Source organism: Rousettus aegyptiacus, unplaced genomic scaffold (genome assembly GCF_014176215.1).
Source record: "Rousettus aegyptiacus isolate mRouAeg1 unplaced genomic scaffold, mRouAeg1.p scaffold_m13_p_13, whole genome shotgun sequence".
NCBI lineage: Eukaryota > Metazoa > Chordata > Mammalia > Chiroptera > Pteropodidae > Rousettus > Rousettus aegyptiacus.
In genome coordinates this window covers 4,439,829-4,458,662 of record NW_023416288.1, presented here as the reverse complement: position 1 = coordinate 4,458,662, position 18,834 = coordinate 4,439,829, and the positions used below count along the sequence as shown (strand labels likewise).

Here is an 18,834-nt window from a genome sequence, read left to right as displayed (position 1 = left end):
TCCCCTTAACTGACACTACTTTATTTTCATCCATATTTTACTTGTCTAAAATTACAATATATGAAAATGTCTCAGCTGTCATAGCACTTTTATTCCGTAAGCTACTATATCAATGTATTAATATATTTGAATTCAGCCAGGTTTTATAATATTCAGGTTCATAACCACCACCATGCGTAGTATTAAGTAAATCAATATGCAAGCAGATGCCTTTCTTTTAATGTATTTAAGGCAAAGCTTTAAGAGTACTTTAAATTTCATTTGTAAATACATGGATTTCCATAGGATGTCACAAATCCTCAAACATAAAAATGTGTATTTTCAAGGTTATCCTGATACAGAAATCAAACTTGGAGGAAATATTTTTACAGTAGAAAAGGAGTTAGTATTAAGATTAAAACACGTAAATTCCCAATTGGCTACAGTAGTAATGTACATATATTGGCTAAGAATAATACTTTTATTGATCAGTGATACAAACATAAGTATTAATTCCCTGAAAGGTACATTTCTTTATAATAATTTTTTAAATCTGCCTCATTTAATAATGTATTCAAAATGTACACATTAAAAACCAAGATTTGGTTTCAGTGTGCTTTAGACAGTTTTGGATTCTAAAACTGTCTCCTTTTCCTCTGATCAGTTTGAATAAATAATTATATTTCCTGGAGATCATAGCATTGGGTCTGAAATATCAAAATGCTGGAGAAAAGGGGAAGTTGTTTTTAACTGCCCAGAAAAAAATTACATAATGAACATGCACAAGCAGATCTTTGTCTATGTAGGTTATGGCACATTGTGGCTTTTATTAGATGGGATTTCTCCAAATTGATCGTTCCACCCTCTTGGATGATGAGGAATATCAGTGTTCCTCAGTTCCCACAGGAGAAAGGGAAAGTTCAATAAAATCTCACATTCTGGTAGGTTGTTAGCTAATCAAAGAGGAAAATGGAATTGACTTAGTAAGACATTAAAAGGTATTACAGTGTATATTAGGCTGAATGGAGGGAAAAGGAAGGCTTGGTCTTATTTTTCAAAAATATTTTTTCACTTTGCACATAAACCCTTCAAAATGTAAGTAAGTGAAAGATAAAATGGGAAGAACCACTCAAAAGTGAGATTCTATAAAGAGAGATGAAGCTTGTTGTCCTTGTTAATGATAAAACATCAAAGTAGAAGGAATGTGAATGGTTATTAAAAATTAAAGCTTGTGAGGCAGCCTCAAAAAATGAGGCATGCCCAATTAAGTGGAACTAGAACACAATTTAAAGTGCTTAGAGACCCTCAGTTAAATGGTACACATGAATACAAAAATAATGTTAAGGCCATTCACGGAGAAAAAATAATTGAGCAAGATGTACTTGGCTTGCTTCGTAGAGCAGGGGTAAGAGATGATTTTCAGTTCAGCATGCAACAGCGAGGGAGGCGACCACAAGAACACTGGCTAGTATTCGAACAATACACCCCAGGACAAATCTACCATAAACCTAACATTCTGATCCACATCTGCTTGTTACATGTTCCTTGGAAGTGAAAAAAAGTTTATGCTTGTTCAGTTTTTTTCCTGTAGCTGTATCTTATGAGAAAAATGTTTGTGTTTAGTGCCCCCAAATCACATACATTCACATGCATTACATGTGCACATATTACATACACATTTCCCCTTGACTGATTTTCATCTTTGTAGATAAAAATGCTAAATTTTACTAAAGATCATTTACATTTATTATGGCTTTCCAAATTTTACAAAATGGGTGAGATAAAGTTAGTCCACAGGGTTTAATGTCCTAATATATATATATATGCTTAAATATGCAATAGGAACAATACACTATGAAAAGCATTAGCCTATTTTCAGCTTTCAGATCTTCCTACTGTATTAGGCAGTGATATCTCAAGAAATCTTTTTCTCCCTCATATTTTCAAAGTGCTTTTTAAAAAAATCACTATTATTCACATTTTCTGGAGGTAGGTCAAAATTCTCCTCATTGCACATGAGGAAATAGGCACAATTAGCATAGATGATTTGTTTCAGAGTACACAGAAAACCCATGATGGAATTAAGTAGCTAAGATATAGCATGCATATATATGTGCTACAGAGCACTGCCTGGGTAGAATTTGGTATAATTATTGATTATTTTTATTTATTGATTACAAATAAAGTTCATTCACTGATACTATGGATCAAGAAAATAGAATGGGCTTCCATCTGGTCAGCTCTCTCCCTTAGAAAAAGGTTCAGAGTAATTAAGTGACTACAGATCCCTTATAGTACAAACACTCAGGTCAGCTGATTCCCATCTTTTTTTTAACATTAGTATTCCACACTGGTTTAACAAAAGTAGAATCATGCTTATGGGTCATGTAATATAAAAATATTAGACATCTGAATCATGTAAAACAAAATACTTACTGATATATTTAGAGTTATAGCTAGGAAACCAGAAAAAAAACGAGTGTATGGAGAGAAAATAAAATTTAATTCAAAGTACACTATATAAACATTTAAGATCTGCCTTTATCTTCATAAAATATTTCCTTGCATCTATATTTGTGCTTAGTGGGTCTTTTAGATTAAAAATAGAAAATTTCATAAATCATGTTCTCATAACCATGTTCTCTTTCCCTTCTTCCAACTCAGGGCTTTTGATTGGGGGATTGTAAACATGCAATAGAATATGCTGTTTCCCTCTTTTAAAAAATGAAGTCTTTAAAAATGGAAACTTAGCCGAAGCTTCCATTTTTATGGTTAAAAAAGAGATCAATATTTGGCATATAAGCTAATCTTAGTAGAGCAAGAACTGCTATAAGCATGTGGGAGTGAATTTCATCATTAATATGAATATAAAAAATATGTTTATGTGAGCAGGCCTCTAAAAAAACCTATGTATATAGACAGCCTTAGCTCACCTTGCAGAAAGTCCTTAAGAATAGAACAAAAATGAGTTTTTAAAATAAGTTTTTCATAACCTCAGAAAATTCTACTACTAAAGTATAATACTTTAGTAAAAAAATTCCATTCAGTGCTTGTACCTTTGAGACAAGATTTAAAATCGACATTAGCCAATTCATTATTTAAGTGACCCACACCTGATCTCTTCTGTTTATATGAATTGGCAATCATATTAGTAAACAAGTTATTACACAAAACAAAACAAAAACTTGTAGAAGTTGTTTCCAAATGTAACAAAACATAATCATGAATTTCTTAGTCTTTTCAAATTTATATCAGATGATGCCTGTTGCATTAAAAGCTCCTGTGCTCATATTTATTCGAAGTTTTCATCATCGGTTTTTAGGTACCTTGATTCTCCATGCTTCAGGACAAAAAAATCTTCAGTCTTACACCCATATCTTTCTAGAGCCTCATTCAGTTTCACTGGAGGCTCTAAGTAATGCTGGCAAAGGGCAGAGAGAGAAAAAAAAAATGGAAAAAAGTTAACCATACATATATTTGGGGGCTATTTCATATAAGAATTCAAACTAAAATAACCAACATATTCCTACTTAAAATAATGCCCTTCTCACCGAAACGTAAGCAAATAGTCACCTTTTCTAATACTAGAGTCATTAATTATTAAGTCAATAGAAATGTCATACCTATCAAATCTATCCAAACACCACATATATCAAATTTGGTGCCAACTTAGACTAAATATTATTAGACTGCATGAAATCTTATCACTATTTCAGTACATGAAATTCCAATTCTAAATGGAATCAGAGCTAAAGATTAGAGAATTAGATGTTATCAATATTTCTGAAGAATATAGAAACTTAGAGTATAAGAGCGTGTGTATAAGCAAATGCAAGAGAAAATATTTTTGGCTGAAGAAGGGTTATTACCTCCAACCCCTAACCACATTTCGATAATTTTAGTTTACAGAGTGAAAGAGGGAGTCAGAGAACAGAGATGCAAATACAGTTGGAATGTCCCTATTTCCCTTTGTTTCCTCATCTTTTCAAAGCTCAAAACACAGCACACTGTGCAGAATGTTTCAACCCGCTCAAATATTTTCCAAATAAATTGAAATGAGTATGTGTTACTCTAACTAATGAACTAAAAGGTATAAAAATATCATCTCACCAGTTATTTCTCTTTTGATCTAAATCTTTGTTGTATAATTGTATTTTTTCCCTTTCAAAAGGTTTCCCCCCAATTTCAACTTAAAAACCTGTAAAGCATGGAAGTATAAAGCAGGAATAAAAATCAGTCTCATTTAATCACAAGTGGTAACTCCACCTCTACCCTTCATGCAAGTAGTCTCTTTTGCACACCACAGAGTAACCAGGCCAATGGACCAAACAGAAACCCCAGCCTTCCTGGAGCTTACAGTCTAATACAAAGAAAGATAAGAAATCAGAAAATAGTATCTGAGTGGCTGATACATCTTCAGGACAAAATGGGGGATAAGTGTGTGGGGGTGAAGGGTGGACATTTTAATTTTAAATACAATAGTCTAAGAAGTCCCCTTTGAGAACAAAGACCTGAAGGAGTAGATTGCACAGAATTTTGTAGGCAATTGTGAGAGCTGTGGCTTTGACTGTGAGTATGATGGGAAGCTACGAGGTCGTTCTGGCAGAGGAATGTCATGAACTGATTCAAGGTGTAAAGGTCACTGTCCTATGCAATGTTGAGAACAGACTGTACGGAGCAGTGCAGTAGCAGTGAAGGTGGTAAAAAGTGGTCAAAGTCTCAATATAATCTGAAGGTTGAGCTGACTATGGGAAAAAACTAGACAGAGGATATGAGAGAAAGAAGTCAAGGTTTTGCCCTGAGTGACTAGAAAGAAGGATTTGCCATTTACTGAAATGTGAGAAACAAGTGTGAGGGAGTATCAGGAAGTTAGGTTTTGGGCTTAGGTTTTGGTACCTAATGGACATCCAAGTAGGAGTGTTAAGTAGACACCTAGAAATACAAATGTGGATTACAAGGGGGAACCTGAGCTAGAGAGGTACAGTGGATAGATGGTATTTAAAGCCCTAAGACCAACTAGAGAAGAGGTCCATGGACTGAGTCCTAAGGCACTCACTGTTAAGAGGGAGGGGATGAGGAACTAGGAACAGAGACAAAGAAGAGAAAGAGCTGGTGATATACTATAAAAACCAGGAAAGTATTCTGTGGCTTAAAATGCACAGGTTCATGTTTTAACAGTTATTGGCCACACACAGGTTTTTTCTCCCCCTTGCTCGCTTCCAGGTTTATGGCTATGTCTAGGGGGTCAGGATCTCTTTCCACCGAGTGCTCAATAACTTGAGTTTTAACTATACATTGGTTACCCAAAATTCCTACAGATGACCACTTATTAATGGATTAGTTGCTAACAGGAAGCTACTTTTGGTCTTTTTTATGCATATAGGATATTGTGAATATATCACCAATAAAATGTCACTTTAAATAGCCTAAGTCAAATTTTCCTTGCACAATTATAATAGTTTGAGATTTCAGAATAATGAAATTCTTTTCCACTACAAATAACTCTCTTTAAATTCTTTTTCCCCCATGTTCTATAAGTCTTAGCCAACAATATACTTAAACAATCATCCCACACTAAGAATTTCTTTGCTAAGCTGTAAGTTTGGGTTTAAGCTATAACTTAGCGTGGATTTTGATCTTAAAATATTGGAGTTTCTTCATAGGTCAACTCTTGGCTGTTTCAACCATCTAGAAAATAGTCCTCGAGGTGGGCAAGAAAGCCTTCTGAGTGACCGAAAGCTATCTCATAGAACAAACACTTCAGTCCCGCAAGAGAGATAAAAATATGCTATAGCCATGGGACCAAAGAACTATGTGTAAAGCAAGACAGTAAGTTAGAAATAAATAAGAGTAAGCAGTAAAAGCAGAAGCTCCCAGCATTCTGGATCAATTAAGGGCCAGAACACCAGCCTCAGACAATTCATAAGTTCCCGGCTAAGGGGTAGGTTTTATGATCTACTCCAATAGAAGATATTCAAAATAAAGACTGTGGTCATTTAAAAAGTTAGCATTTTGTAATGCCTGAAATTCATTTCCACCAAAACTAGTTAAGTTTTTGTACTTAAATATATCTAGGAAATTCACTCATCATTCCTTAGATATATTAGATGTTACTATATGTATAATTTCCAAGTGTTGCCAAATTAAGGATGTCCTTAATCTCTTATATTATAATAAGCGGCTATTATAACTACTTATATTCAAATTGTTTTAAAGTGTTTATGAACCATAGGCAAAACATCCTCCCCACAAATTCCATGTACTTTATAATTTAACAAACTTGTAATCGTCAGGCTTATGCAACTAATGTCAAAATGTGAACAGATTCCAAATTGCTAAGACTAAATGAGGTTTTGAGTTTCATTAAGAAATAAAGATGGAAATTAGATTTTTAACAATAGTAATTCTTCAAGCCTGAATAACACAATAATTCTTGGAGACTGACGTTTTCTATCCTCTCCTCATCTTCCCCATCTCAGTAGAGCATCTTCCCACTCATGTTAAAAATCTAAGAGTCATTCTGGATTCCTCACTTTGCACATGTTTAATAAAATACTATTATTTAATCTAAGTCACCAGTATATGTTACATATGGAACATAATATACATATATCTATATATGGAATACACACACATGAAATATGAAATGCCACCAAATATAGTGATATACTAATGAAAGCCAATATGAAAACTTCCCCTTCTCTGAGTACACAGACATATTCTCCCTCATCCTTCCCACCCCTGTGATCATTCATTTACTCATTACATTCTACCTCCCAATAGTGTGGCTCAGTGTTCTTGCATCATGATATATGAATTTTGACGGGGAGGAACGAGTGGGCAGGCAGTATATTAAGTAACTCTGGAACAGCTATAACCTAGGAAGAGGACAGGCCAGAAACAGAACAGAGGGAATGCTAAAATAAACAGCATGGAAAACATGGTTCCTAAAGAGACCCTGGGATATGGAAGATGCCACAAAAAGCAAAGTAAATTTCTAAATTTTGCATAGGGCAGGCCCTGGATCCAGGAAAGGAGAGAAAGCTTTTTTCTGTCCTGCTTGATCCCAGAACTGGCTAGTGGCAGAGTTCTAGGGGTCAGCTATCTTAAGGAAACAAACAAACAAACAAACAGCTCTTTGGCATTAGTCTGAGTTAAACTACCATTTTATTCCAATAGCTGACACACAGCAGACATTGAATCGATGTTTACTGGATGAATGACATTTCCAAAAAGTTTTAAGCTGTCCAGCCTGACTTAACCCATTGCTCTCCATATGACATCCATACTCTAGCTAGATTCTTCTGTATTCCCCATGCTTTTGCCTCTTAAAATGCCCTTTCCTCCTCTTGAAATGCCTTCTCACAACCAAGTTCAAATGTCACCTCTTCCATGAAGCTTTCCCTTAACCCTCCAATCAGTCCCTGACTCTAAGAGCACTTACCCCTTTTCAACACCTGTTTCAGAGTTATTATGTACGTGTCTTACATTTTCGGCTAGAAGGGAAGGCTGCTTGAAAGGGAAGGTATGACAGCTCATTTTTCTGTTTCCCAAGACCACACATTTTTGGTTATATAAACATATACTTCACTAACTACAGAAATAAACCAAAAGAACAGCCTGCGATAAGGTTTTTTTCACTGTATATAAATAATGTTTTACTAATTAATATGATTTACCACTTTAATTTGTGTGATGACTAGGGTGACTGCATAGGTTCTAATTCCATTTTGGTCTCTGAACACATTGTAGGGTATCTTGATGTCTGAAACCTATCATATGTCAAACACATAACCAATAACTATCATGATCAAACTTACCTCATTTGCTAAGGCAAAAGTTCCCCAGTGGATTGCCACAGATTTCTTTGTTTGAACATCAATGTGAATCTTTACAGCTTCTTCTGGGTCTACATGCTGGTATTTCATGAACCACCTAAAGAAACACAGCAATTTATTAATTCTGGCTTTTGAAATATATACTAAGTTCTAATTACTGCTTCATCTAATCAGCCTTCAATAGACTGCACAGGACTAAATCACAGTAGGCAAAATCTCCTTTGATTCCACTTTTCTGCTGGAAAAAAAAATAAGCAAAAATCTTTCATGTATAAACTGCTATGCAACAGATAAGTCTCCAAGCAAAATGCCCCTCTGAATAGTAAGGTTTTAATTCACATGTATTTTGAGTTTACTGATGATTTATTCTGAAGATATATCTGTTACTTTAAAAAGTAGGTAATTTACAATCCTGATATGAATCAAAGAAACCAAATAATGGGTTAAGAATTAGAAAACAAAACTCCAATTATAAAAGAACCTGAATAACTTGCTGAAAGAATATTTTTAAAAACTTGCTAAAGTGAAATGCTAACAAAAACTAATATGTAATATTTAAAGAGCAGAAGCAAAAACAATCCAATTACTATTCGAGGATTTTAAACAACATACAAATGAACAGTGAGGTGTTTGGTTTGGCAAGAAAAGAGGGTTCATGAGAGAGACTAATTAGAGAGTGTAGAAACACTGAAAGGCTGCCTAACATGTTGGAAAGAACAGGGAACACTTGCAGCAGAAAGAATTATTATTTCTGATACAAAATGAAAAGTGTACTATCTACAAGCAAATCCTTTGCTTTCCAAGTCATCAGTTTAAGAGAAGAAAAACAACATTGTCTTCACATTATAATCCCGGGTCTGCTGCTGCCAACTACTGCTGCAGTTAAGACGAAAGGATATGGATTCAGCACAGGTGCTTCTGCATCTTGTAGGACACATCATGGAAAAGTTCGTCTACCTGCAACAACTGGAAGGTTGTTCACTGTTAGGAGTTGCCAGGCCCTATGGGAGCCTAGAAACAAGGCCACTGTGCTCTCTTTGGAGGCAGATTAGAGTCGCGCTGTTCTGCCTTATCTCCTGACAGTCAAAATTCCGGGCAAGAGGAAAAGTCCATGTTTCTTCACTTTTTTAAAACTCCAATTGCAAATCAAAGGGATAAACATACTTCTTTCTACCCTCATGTCCATATGAAATAAATGTAAAATTTTTACTCTGGTATAAAAATTAAAAACAAAATTTAAATTCCCGACTTGAATAGAATCATCCCAGAGGTAAGGATGAAACATTCTAAACAGGTTACTGGAAGTCATTTTTGGTGTAAACTTCTTAAATTTATACTCTGAAGGTTTGTTGATAGATATCCTTATTTCTAAAACTGTTAATACTGAACAGAGAAATGGACTATGCAGTACAGGCTACCACAATTTAACTCTCTTAGAGAAAATGTCTTCCCCTTCCTACCATCTTAGTAACAAGACAGCTGCAATACACGTAGGAAGGGGGAATTTTGTGAGTGAATTTGTGTAGTCAGGCTGTACACATTGTATCAATCACGTATATATGATAAATATATTGGTAAATGTGAAAACTTATTTTTCTAATTACAAGTAAGATACATCAAGAACATGTAGACTAAAGATCAATATCATGAAATTCATTTGTAATCAGGAGGATGTTTTGAGAGGTTTTATTAGAATTTAGAAGTAGAATTAAGTGGAAAGGTAAAAGTCAAAACTATTACTGATTTATAATTTTTAAAAATAAGGTAAAAAGAGCCCATTAAAGAAACTATAAAAACATAAAAGGGAGAAATAAGCATTAATAAAGATAGTGAAGAAATGGTTTTAGTGAACTTATAACATTAGTAAGTGTAATAAAATGAGATGGAAACCAATGATCAGATTTGCTCAATTCATCTATTAGTGGTCTTCTGCTTGTAGGACGGCCTAAATAGATCCTGCATACAATTCTGTATGTATCCGCATGCACTTTAGAAAATATTTTTTAAATTAGCCCTTACTTTGCTATTGTCACTTTATTTTCTCTCAATTTGTACATATCAACCAGAGTTGACTGAAATCTAACAATTCCTTGAAATCATTTTTATTTTCTTTAAATAGACAATATTAAGGAAATCACAGCCAGTGGATGGGTCTCCTATGTCTTGAATACTAATATGACCTTTACCTGCTCTGAAGACAGGTAATAAGTATGAAAAGGTTAGAGGGCAAATAGTGAGAAATGCAACAATGCCATTACCAGATTAAATTCAGTGCTCACTGAAACCCATTCCAAGGGACTAATGCTATAGGCCATTCCTCAGTTTTTCTCTGGTAAACGCAACAGAGCTATAAGACAGAGGATGGGCACATTCTAGTCATGGAGCAAAAAATGGTTATATAAAGGAGAGTATTTTCCACGTGAAAGGCAGAACAAGGGTTAGGTTTTATACTGGCTTATCAGTTTAACTCTAATTGGAACAGTACATGAACTTCTGGCTAGGTGTAGTGATTCTTTAAACCTTGGTCCTTTTTTATTGGTAATATAATTTCTGATTTTGAATAATTATTTAACTGATATGACTGATTTAAATATTTTAAAATTAAAAAATTTTAACTGAATCTGACCCACCAACCCCAACTAATGTAAAACAAAGTCCACCATTAACGTAACAAGTTATGTAGTATTCCAAAATCGTAACTATACTTTTAAGTTCAATTACCTTATTATGGAGTAATAACAGCAGAAATATTTTCTTTGGAAGTCTACATACCTTGGTTCATATGCTCCAATGGGAATAGCAGCAAGGTCAAAAGGTCCAAATCTTTTTCCTATTTCTTTAAAAGCAGGGCAATAACCAGTGTCTCCTGCAAAAAAAAAACGATTCCAAGGGCCCAAGACGGACCAGCTGCCCCAGAGAACCTTGTTGTCATCCATTAGAGTCCTTTTACACCAGTGCTGGGAAGGTGTAAAGACAAAGGTGACCTTATCATGTCCAGGGACACAGTTCTCCTCCCACCAGTCCAACTCAATCACATTCTCGCAGCCACATTTTTGCATCCAGTCGAGGAGACCCAAAGGCACAAACCACCTCAACTCATTACCAAATCGTTCATTCAGAGCAACAACAGAATTGTAGTCCAGGTGGTCATAGTGGTTGTGACTGATAAGGACTGCATCTATCGGGGGGAGTTCACTTATAGTGCATGGGGCACGACGAAAACGCTTTGGACCCATGTACTGCGAAGGTGAAGCACGAGAGCTAAAGATGGGGTCCGTGAGAAATATGAGCTCATCCATTTCCACCATTACCGTTGCATGTCCCAGCCATGTGACTCTTAAGCCAGCTTCCCTAACGCCAACTGCTTCGGGGTCATCGATAAAATATGGCTTAAGCACTGGGAGTTCTTTATCAAGTTCCTAAGTGTATAAAGAAAAGCAACTGTTAAAAAAATTAAAAAGTATTATGTCATCACAGAACATCTTTGACCTAAATTATAGAAGAGCTACTTGGGAAACTGAAGTCATTCAATAAATTTGCTATTTTTGTTTTTCTCTTGAAAATGCATATTTTATGAATCTGCCTCATTAATCATGACAATGAAGACCTTCTTAGCCCCAAATGCAGGAGAGAAAAGGAAAGTTAAATTTAAAACGTTGAGCAATGCTGAATGTACTAAATGTTTTTCAAGGCTCTCTTCTGTAAGCGCTGGAAGGAGACCGGCCTAGCTGCAGTCCCTCTGCCGTTGCCATTTCACTTAGCTGGTATACTGGCTGCTGAGACTGCCTCAGATGCAGGTCAGTACCTGGAAATAAATATAGTTAAGAAAATCTCTGACCATTTATTTATAGATCTTGGATCTCAGATCTGAATCTGACTTGAGTACACAGAATTAAAAGCACAGCACTGTAATGATTTTTGGGCGGATCACAGTCACAGATGGCTCTCCTCATTCCTTCCCTTAACTAAGGTTTTGTACATTTATCAAACCAAAAACAAATATGGTAAACTGCATGGGAGTAGTTGATTACTTTTGAATGTAAACAGATATAAAACAGTAACTAAAATGTGTTAAGTACTATTTCTTTGGCTATTCTACATTTTACCCTTAGATTAAGCTAGACCAAGAAGCAGCTGTTTTAAGGTCACAGTCCTTGCTGTTATAAAATTGCTTTTATAAACTGTGCTCTGGTGTTATGCTATACAACTGCATTGAGATCTCTCAGAGGAAGCCACCTCATGAAACTTGCCAGTAATGTATTATAGGCTGTCTTTACACTACCTTCACCTGTCCACTCACCCTAGAAACATTTCTCTCAATTCTTGGTAACAGGAAAAGATCCTCTCTAGAGCAACTGGCTTTATGCATTTGACAGTCACTGGGAAAACTCTGAGGTTATGCTTCCCTTTTCACGTTGACAAGGAAGTTCAGAATAAAACCGGAAGCTGCCTTCAGCAATGTGCAGGGCATGATGGAACATATACTAACTTTATTCTTGGCTTTATTTTTCTACCTTCATAGTCCATTTGCTCTTATATAGTCATCCATCTGTTTTTTACCGCTACATGAATTTTTTAGAAGTTGCTGCAAATCAATTTTGAAAAGGATATGGTAGTGGATGATTAATTAAAATTTAAGACATGCTATAGTCTGGTAAGGAAAGAAGAGCCCAGTTGCCAAAGGCATTACAGACACAGTAACCTGTATGAGTTCCTGAGGAATAGTGACAAGTTCATGAAGCAGAGAAAAGTAAAAACGGCATTTCAGGTAGAGAAAGTACCCAACCAAAGACAGAGCCAAATATGAACTGGCATTTTGGGGTCAGGGAACAAACTGAAATCTATAAAGGATCAGAGCATAGTAAGAGCCCAGAATGCCATATACTCCACCCAGAGGCAATGAAGAAGCATCTTAAAAATAAAAAATAAAAATAAAAGGCCAAATTTGTTTAGAAGAAACATTGTCAGAGTGCAAATGATTGATGACCTGGAGTGTGTCACGACAGCTGCCATGAAGGATAAAGACCCGGACAAAGGAAACAAAAATGAACAGAGACGAGAGAAGGCAGATTGAGGAGATGCTGGTGATGAAAAATTGAGAGGTCACTGAGATGGTCTGAGTGGGAAAAGGGCCTGGACAGGAGAAGAGATGCTGCAGAGGTGGAAGACGACAAGTAACAATAGGGTGGGGATCAGACAGAGGAGAATAAGGACACATGGAACTTCTGGAGATGATACATGCTCATTATCTTGATTGTGGTAATCATTTCATGGATATATACTTATGTCAAAACTCATCAAGTTGTACTTTTTGAATATGTGGAACCTTATTATGTTAATAAAACTATAAGAAATGTTTAAGTAGAATCATGTTTAAACAGTGCATCAGAATATCTGAAACAAAATTCCCTGAAAACGTGTTTTCTTTTTGCTTTAAGTTTAAAAGCCATTTAAGATTCAATATGTGGCATTATCTGCTGACCATTGAGGGGAAACAAAACCTTTGATAGAATACCTCTGGCAGCCTAAACTTGTTCTCCAAAATACAGATTAAGTGATGAAAGAACCCAGTCACAAAGGACCATATATTGTATAATCCTATTTTTATGAAATATCAGGAATAGGCAAATCCAGAGACAGAAAATAGATTAATGATTTTCCAGGGGCTGGTGGTGTGGGGTGGGGGAGACAGGAAAATCGGAGGGGGGATAACTAAGGGCATGGGGTTTCTTTTTGGGGTAGTGAAAATGTATTAGATTGTGGCAGTGCTTGCACGACTCTGCAACTGCATTAAAGCCAGTGAACTGTATACAAGTCAGTTGTATAAGAGGTGAATCATAGTTCAACAAAGCTGTTTTTTTTTGAAAGAGGCAAAATACTAACAAGATATCTGAATTAAGCAGTCACACTTTCTTCATGTTCCTTTCTTCATACTATATTGTTTCTAAGCCCATCACAAAAGAGCAGCTTATTTTAAGGAATTTGATTTCTAGCACTACTATCCCATAAAACTAAAGGAAAACAGTTTACAATTGAGATTCCAGAAATGAAATTTTTTTTTTTTTTACTTTTTATCCCAATCATCAGTTTTAAAAAGAATGCATACTGGGGTGTCGGGAGCCACTTTGAGACATGATGGAAGCCATTATGAGACACTGAAGAAGTCACGTAGCTAGAAGCCATAACATGGCTACTGAGTTTGCTTAAACAATGGTTCTAGGAAACAAGAAGTTGAGTTATCTTGGTGAGCCTCGTAAACTCACCTTTTAAGGTAAAAGAATGTTTTACAACCATGGAGACAGGGATATGTATGACCATGTGTAATTGACAAGCATTGTTATAGATATGTGCTTTGCTATGGTAACATGGTGATTGATTATGGTATTCAAAAATCACATAAAAAGGCTATGCTAAATAAACTCGGGGCTGCAGCTCTGACTGTATGCCCTCCCGGAAAGATCTTTCCTGTCTTCTCTTTTTTCACTTAGGCTTCACCCCCCCCTCTTTCAGGTGCTGTTCGATCTCAGCCGGCTGGCTCTGGCACTGGGGGTTGGGAAATTCTTGTTTATTTGAAGAAATCAAGCACGCACTTGACATTTTCTTTACTAGATCATGATTTTCTTGGCTGGTCTTCTGACTTTAAAGCTGCAAATAGGAAAACCCCTAGGCCCATAATTAACCAGTACACTAGTTGATATTTTACTTTTCTTGGGGAAAGGGAAAAATCCTAACATTCATTCAACCACTACTCACTACTCTTGGCCAGGTGCTTTAAATACATTATGTCAACCAACTCTGTGAAGGATTAATAACCAGACCAAGGTAAAGGGGGGTCAGTCACTCAGAAAGTTCCCAAAGTCAAACAAGTGTCCAATCAGGAATGGAATCAAGGTCTTCCTGACTCTAAAGACCCTCTCTTTTCATTAAACCATAACTCTTTCCATGACATAAATGATATAACTTTAAAACAATAAAACCTATATTTTGGTAAAATACTTATTTTAAGAGTATGTGTTTGTGTGCATGAGTGACACAAAGATTTACTGCAAACCTTTTAAAATAATATTTTCTAAAAAAAACACTTTTAAGAAGACCTGAGTTGTTAATCTTTTTCTTCCAACTGAAAGTATATTTGTTCTTTCTTAGGATCTGTATTATAAATATATCCATCAAAATGGCTTAATTTTTAAATAATTTTTAAATTTAGTTTCAAGTATACAGTACATTGGTTAGACATCGACATAGCTCATTAAAACGATCTCCCCAATTGCACTCTCCCTCCCCTTGCCCTCCACCTAGCCAACGTATTAATGCTAACTGCATTCCCAATGCCATGCTCCCCATCTCTGTGACCATCCATCAGCTACTAATGTGTACTTCTTTAGCCCTTCAGCCCTATTCTCCCAGCCCCCCCAAACTCCACTCCCCTCTGTCCATCACCAAATTGTCCACTATATTTGTATGTTTTTGATTAGTTTGGTTTTTTTATTCCTTAAATTCTGCATATAAGTGAAATCATATGGTGTTTATCTTTCTCTGACTTAAATACCCTCTAGGTCCATTAAAGCAATATATTTTTCCATCTCCTTCCTTTTCACTGTAGGGGTCTTGTTTTCTTATCCTTTCAGCCATTCTATCTTTTAGTTGGAGCACTTAATTCTTTTCCATTTGAGGTACTTATCTGATAAGAATGTAGTTGTTACCATTCTTAATTCCTGTTTTTGATACATGTTTTTTCTTCTTAAAGAAGTCCCTCCAACATTTCCTGTAATATTGACTTGGTGGTGATAAATTCCTTTAGCTTATTTTTGTCTGGGAAGCTCTTTTTCTGTTTTTCAACTCTAAATGATAGCTTTGCTGGATAAAGTATTCTTGGTTGTAGACCCTGGGTCTTCATCCTATCAAATATTTTTTGCCAAGCCCTTCCATCCTGCATAGTTTCTTTTGAGAAATCTGCTGCCAGTCTTACGGGTGTTCCCTTGTAGGTAATTGTTTTTCCTTTGCTGCTTTTAATGTTCTTTCTTTGTATTTAACTTCTGGCGTTTTAATTATGATGTGTCTTGGTGTGGGCCTCTCTGGATCCCCAATTTTTGGAAATCTCTAGGCTTCCTGGGGTTTTATGTCCATTTCCTTCACCAGGTTAGGGAAGTTTTCTGTCATTATTTCTTCAAACAACTGTTCAACATCTTGATTTTCTTCTGTTACACCGATCAGATGAATATTTGGAGCCATAATATTGTCCCATATCCTTCTTAAATTATTTTTATAGTCTTGGCATCTTTTTTCTTGCCATTCTGATTGAGTGTCCTGATTGGCTTTCCTGTCCTCTAGAGAGGGCATTTGATCCTCTTCTTTATTCACCAGTTTGTTTATTCCATTTAATATACCTCTCATCTCAGATAATGTGTTCTTCATTTCAGACTGGTTCCCTTTTATAATTTCCACTTCCATTTTTATGTTTTTTATCTCTTTGTTGAAGTTCTCACTGAATTTATCTACGCTTCCCAAAAATTCACTGAGCTTCTTTATAACCAGTGTTTTGAACTCTCCATCTGATAAATTACTTGACTCCATTATATCTGGATCTCTGTTCTGTTCTCTCATATGGTTTCTGCTGCTTTGTTTTCCCATTTTGGCTGCCTCTCAGTTTCTAGGTGCTAAGCAAAGCTCCTAAGTTTCCTGGTCTTATTAGTGTGTATTTGTGAAGTAGGTGTCCAGTGGCATGTCCTGAGAGGGGTTCAGCAGCAGACCAAACTTAGCCCAAGCATCTATCCCTCTGGGGCCACCTGTTAAGATTCAGCAAGCAACCCACAGATGCTGTGCTTATAGTTGCCTCAAAAGGCCACACCAAACACCTAGGCTGCCTCCAGTGCAGAGTCTCAGCAAGGAGCACCTGACTCACTGAGGATACACCTGGATGTGGCTTGGTTGGGGCCCAAGTTGGGGTAGGCGGGGTTTCAGGAAATCCTCTGAGCAGAGCAACCTCTGTTATCCAGTTTGATGACGTCATGGCTATGGCAGCACTGTGTCTGCGCAGTCGAAGTGAGGAGAGCTCAATAAGGAACAATGGATACCGCCAGCACGTCTGTACAGAGCAAGTCTCTCCTCAGTCTTCACTCTGACACTGTCTCCCTTTAAGTCCCTGGTGCCCCCTGCACGCAGCCGAATCAGCACTGGTGCTCAGAATGAACAGGTCCATTACCGTGAAAACCCACTTATGGATGCGGCTTCTGTAAGAGGCTTCTGCCGCTGCTGCTGCCTCCATCTCACTCAGCGCCTGGAGACCTGGCAGCCCCGCGTCCTTGCCCCGTCCTACCTTCTGCCATTACATGGTGCTTTCTTGGATTTCTCCCCAGTTATATGGCTTGTTCATCTAGATCCCAGGCCATTTTCCCTTGCTGCTGCTCCTTGTTTTCGTCACAACTTTGATTTGGTTGCCAGAGGAATGAACCTCTATCATCTACGCCATTTTTTTCTCTCTCTCAAAATGGCTTAATATTTTTTAACTCCTCCTTGATTATAAGAGAAAATGCCTTTCATAAAATATTTGGAAAATACAGAAAAGTACATAGAAAGAGTAGCCATCTATTATAACAATATGCATAAATTATAACCACTGTTAACATACGCTATCTTTACCCATGGTTCCATTTTTACGCATGTTTAACATCATATGGTACTCATATTTTCTAGTCTCTTTTTAAAAATTCATATTATGGCATTTTCGCCCATCACTTAAAACTCTGAGACACATGTTAAAGTATTTAAAAATGAAATGAATAAATTGAGGAAATCTGTAAATGTAAAACAAACAAAAAAAAATGAAATACAGAAGAAATAAAAAGATAATCACAGATGATTTGGATCTAGGAGATCCAAAATATAATTAGAAGTCATTTTAAAATGAAAAGATGGAGGGAAATAAAGTTTCAAAAAAACAGACAAGAAAATTCCTAGAACTTAAAAGAACCAGATTTTTCACATCTAAAGGGCCCCCCAGGAATAGAACATGATTAATAAATAACCTTACATCATGGTGAAATTTTCAAACTATGGTGCCAAAGTTTCTACAAAGGAAATAAAGGTCATACACAAAGGACCAATAATGGCACTGAGCTTCAAATTTTAGAGAAAACTGTTTCCAAACTAAAATTCTATATCCACAACTAGCAACCAAGAGTGAGGATAAAGACATTTCAGACAAGCAAAGTGTCAAAACACTGACTTCACATGTACACTTTTTTCAGGAAGCTCATTAAAAATGTGCTCCACTGAAATAAGAAAATAACCAAGAAAGAGGAACAAATGGAATGCAGGAAAGAGGGCCAAGACTGAAGAGAAAAGGAGCCAGGATGATGGTGAAGGGAGACCCTAGGAACAGAAGCTGTCAGGGAGCCTGAAGCTGTCAACCCAGATTACAACCTGGTACTGAAAGACCACCTGAGGATCTCCCTCGGGAAAACAGTATTGAGAAGCCATGGAAGGTAAGAAATGATTAGTCATAAATACATAGAAAGTGAAGCAGATGTAAAAAGAGGTATCATTAACCCCAGGGAGGAAAAGTATATAAGAAAGGAGACATGGCCATAGTACATTACTGGGCTCATCAGTGAAAAATAATGATGCAGTCACAATAGTGTAAACAATAAAGGGAAAGTTTAAGTAGGGCCATAGGAAAGAGATGGATAGGGATACAGAGTGAATTAAATCTGATAGTAAATATGCAGGACCACAGAAAAACAAATACTGCATGATTCCACACATTTAGGGGTACCTAAAATAGTCAAATTCATAGAATCAAAGAGTGGAAAGGTAGTTGCCAGAGACTAGGGGGAGAAGGAAATGGGAAGTTACTATCAACTGGCAAAAGTGTGTGAAGCAAGATGAATAAGCTCTAGATAACTGCTGTACGCATTATATCTGTAGTCAACAAAAACGTACACTTAAAAATGTAAGGGGGTAGATCTCACGTTAAGTATTCTTACTACAATAAAAAAGGTAAACTCCAGAGGCAACA

At 36.3% G+C, this 18,834-nt stretch overlaps 1 protein-coding gene across 7 annotated transcripts in view; it reads right to left on the bottom strand.

Annotated features, from left to right (window-relative positions):
• Nucleotides 1-182: 182 nt before the first annotated feature.
• NAPEPLD (N-acyl phosphatidylethanolamine phospholipase D) overlaps nucleotides 183-18,834 on the bottom strand; it is a 38,651-nt gene continuing 19,999 nt past the window's right edge. For all 7 annotated transcript variants that reach the window (XM_016145931.2, XM_016145929.2, XM_016145932.2 and 4 more), the window contains exons 3-5: nucleotides 10,590-11,236; nucleotides 7,800-7,914; nucleotides 183-3,400 (exon numbers count right to left, since the gene is read on the bottom strand). In XM_016145931.2, coding sequence (XP_016001417.2) covers nucleotides 3,272-3,400; nucleotides 7,800-7,914; nucleotides 10,590-11,236 — 891 coding nt within the window. In that variant the 3' untranslated portion in view covers nucleotides 183-3,271. The remainder of the gene's footprint in view (nucleotides 3,401-7,799; nucleotides 7,915-10,589; nucleotides 11,237-18,834) is intronic.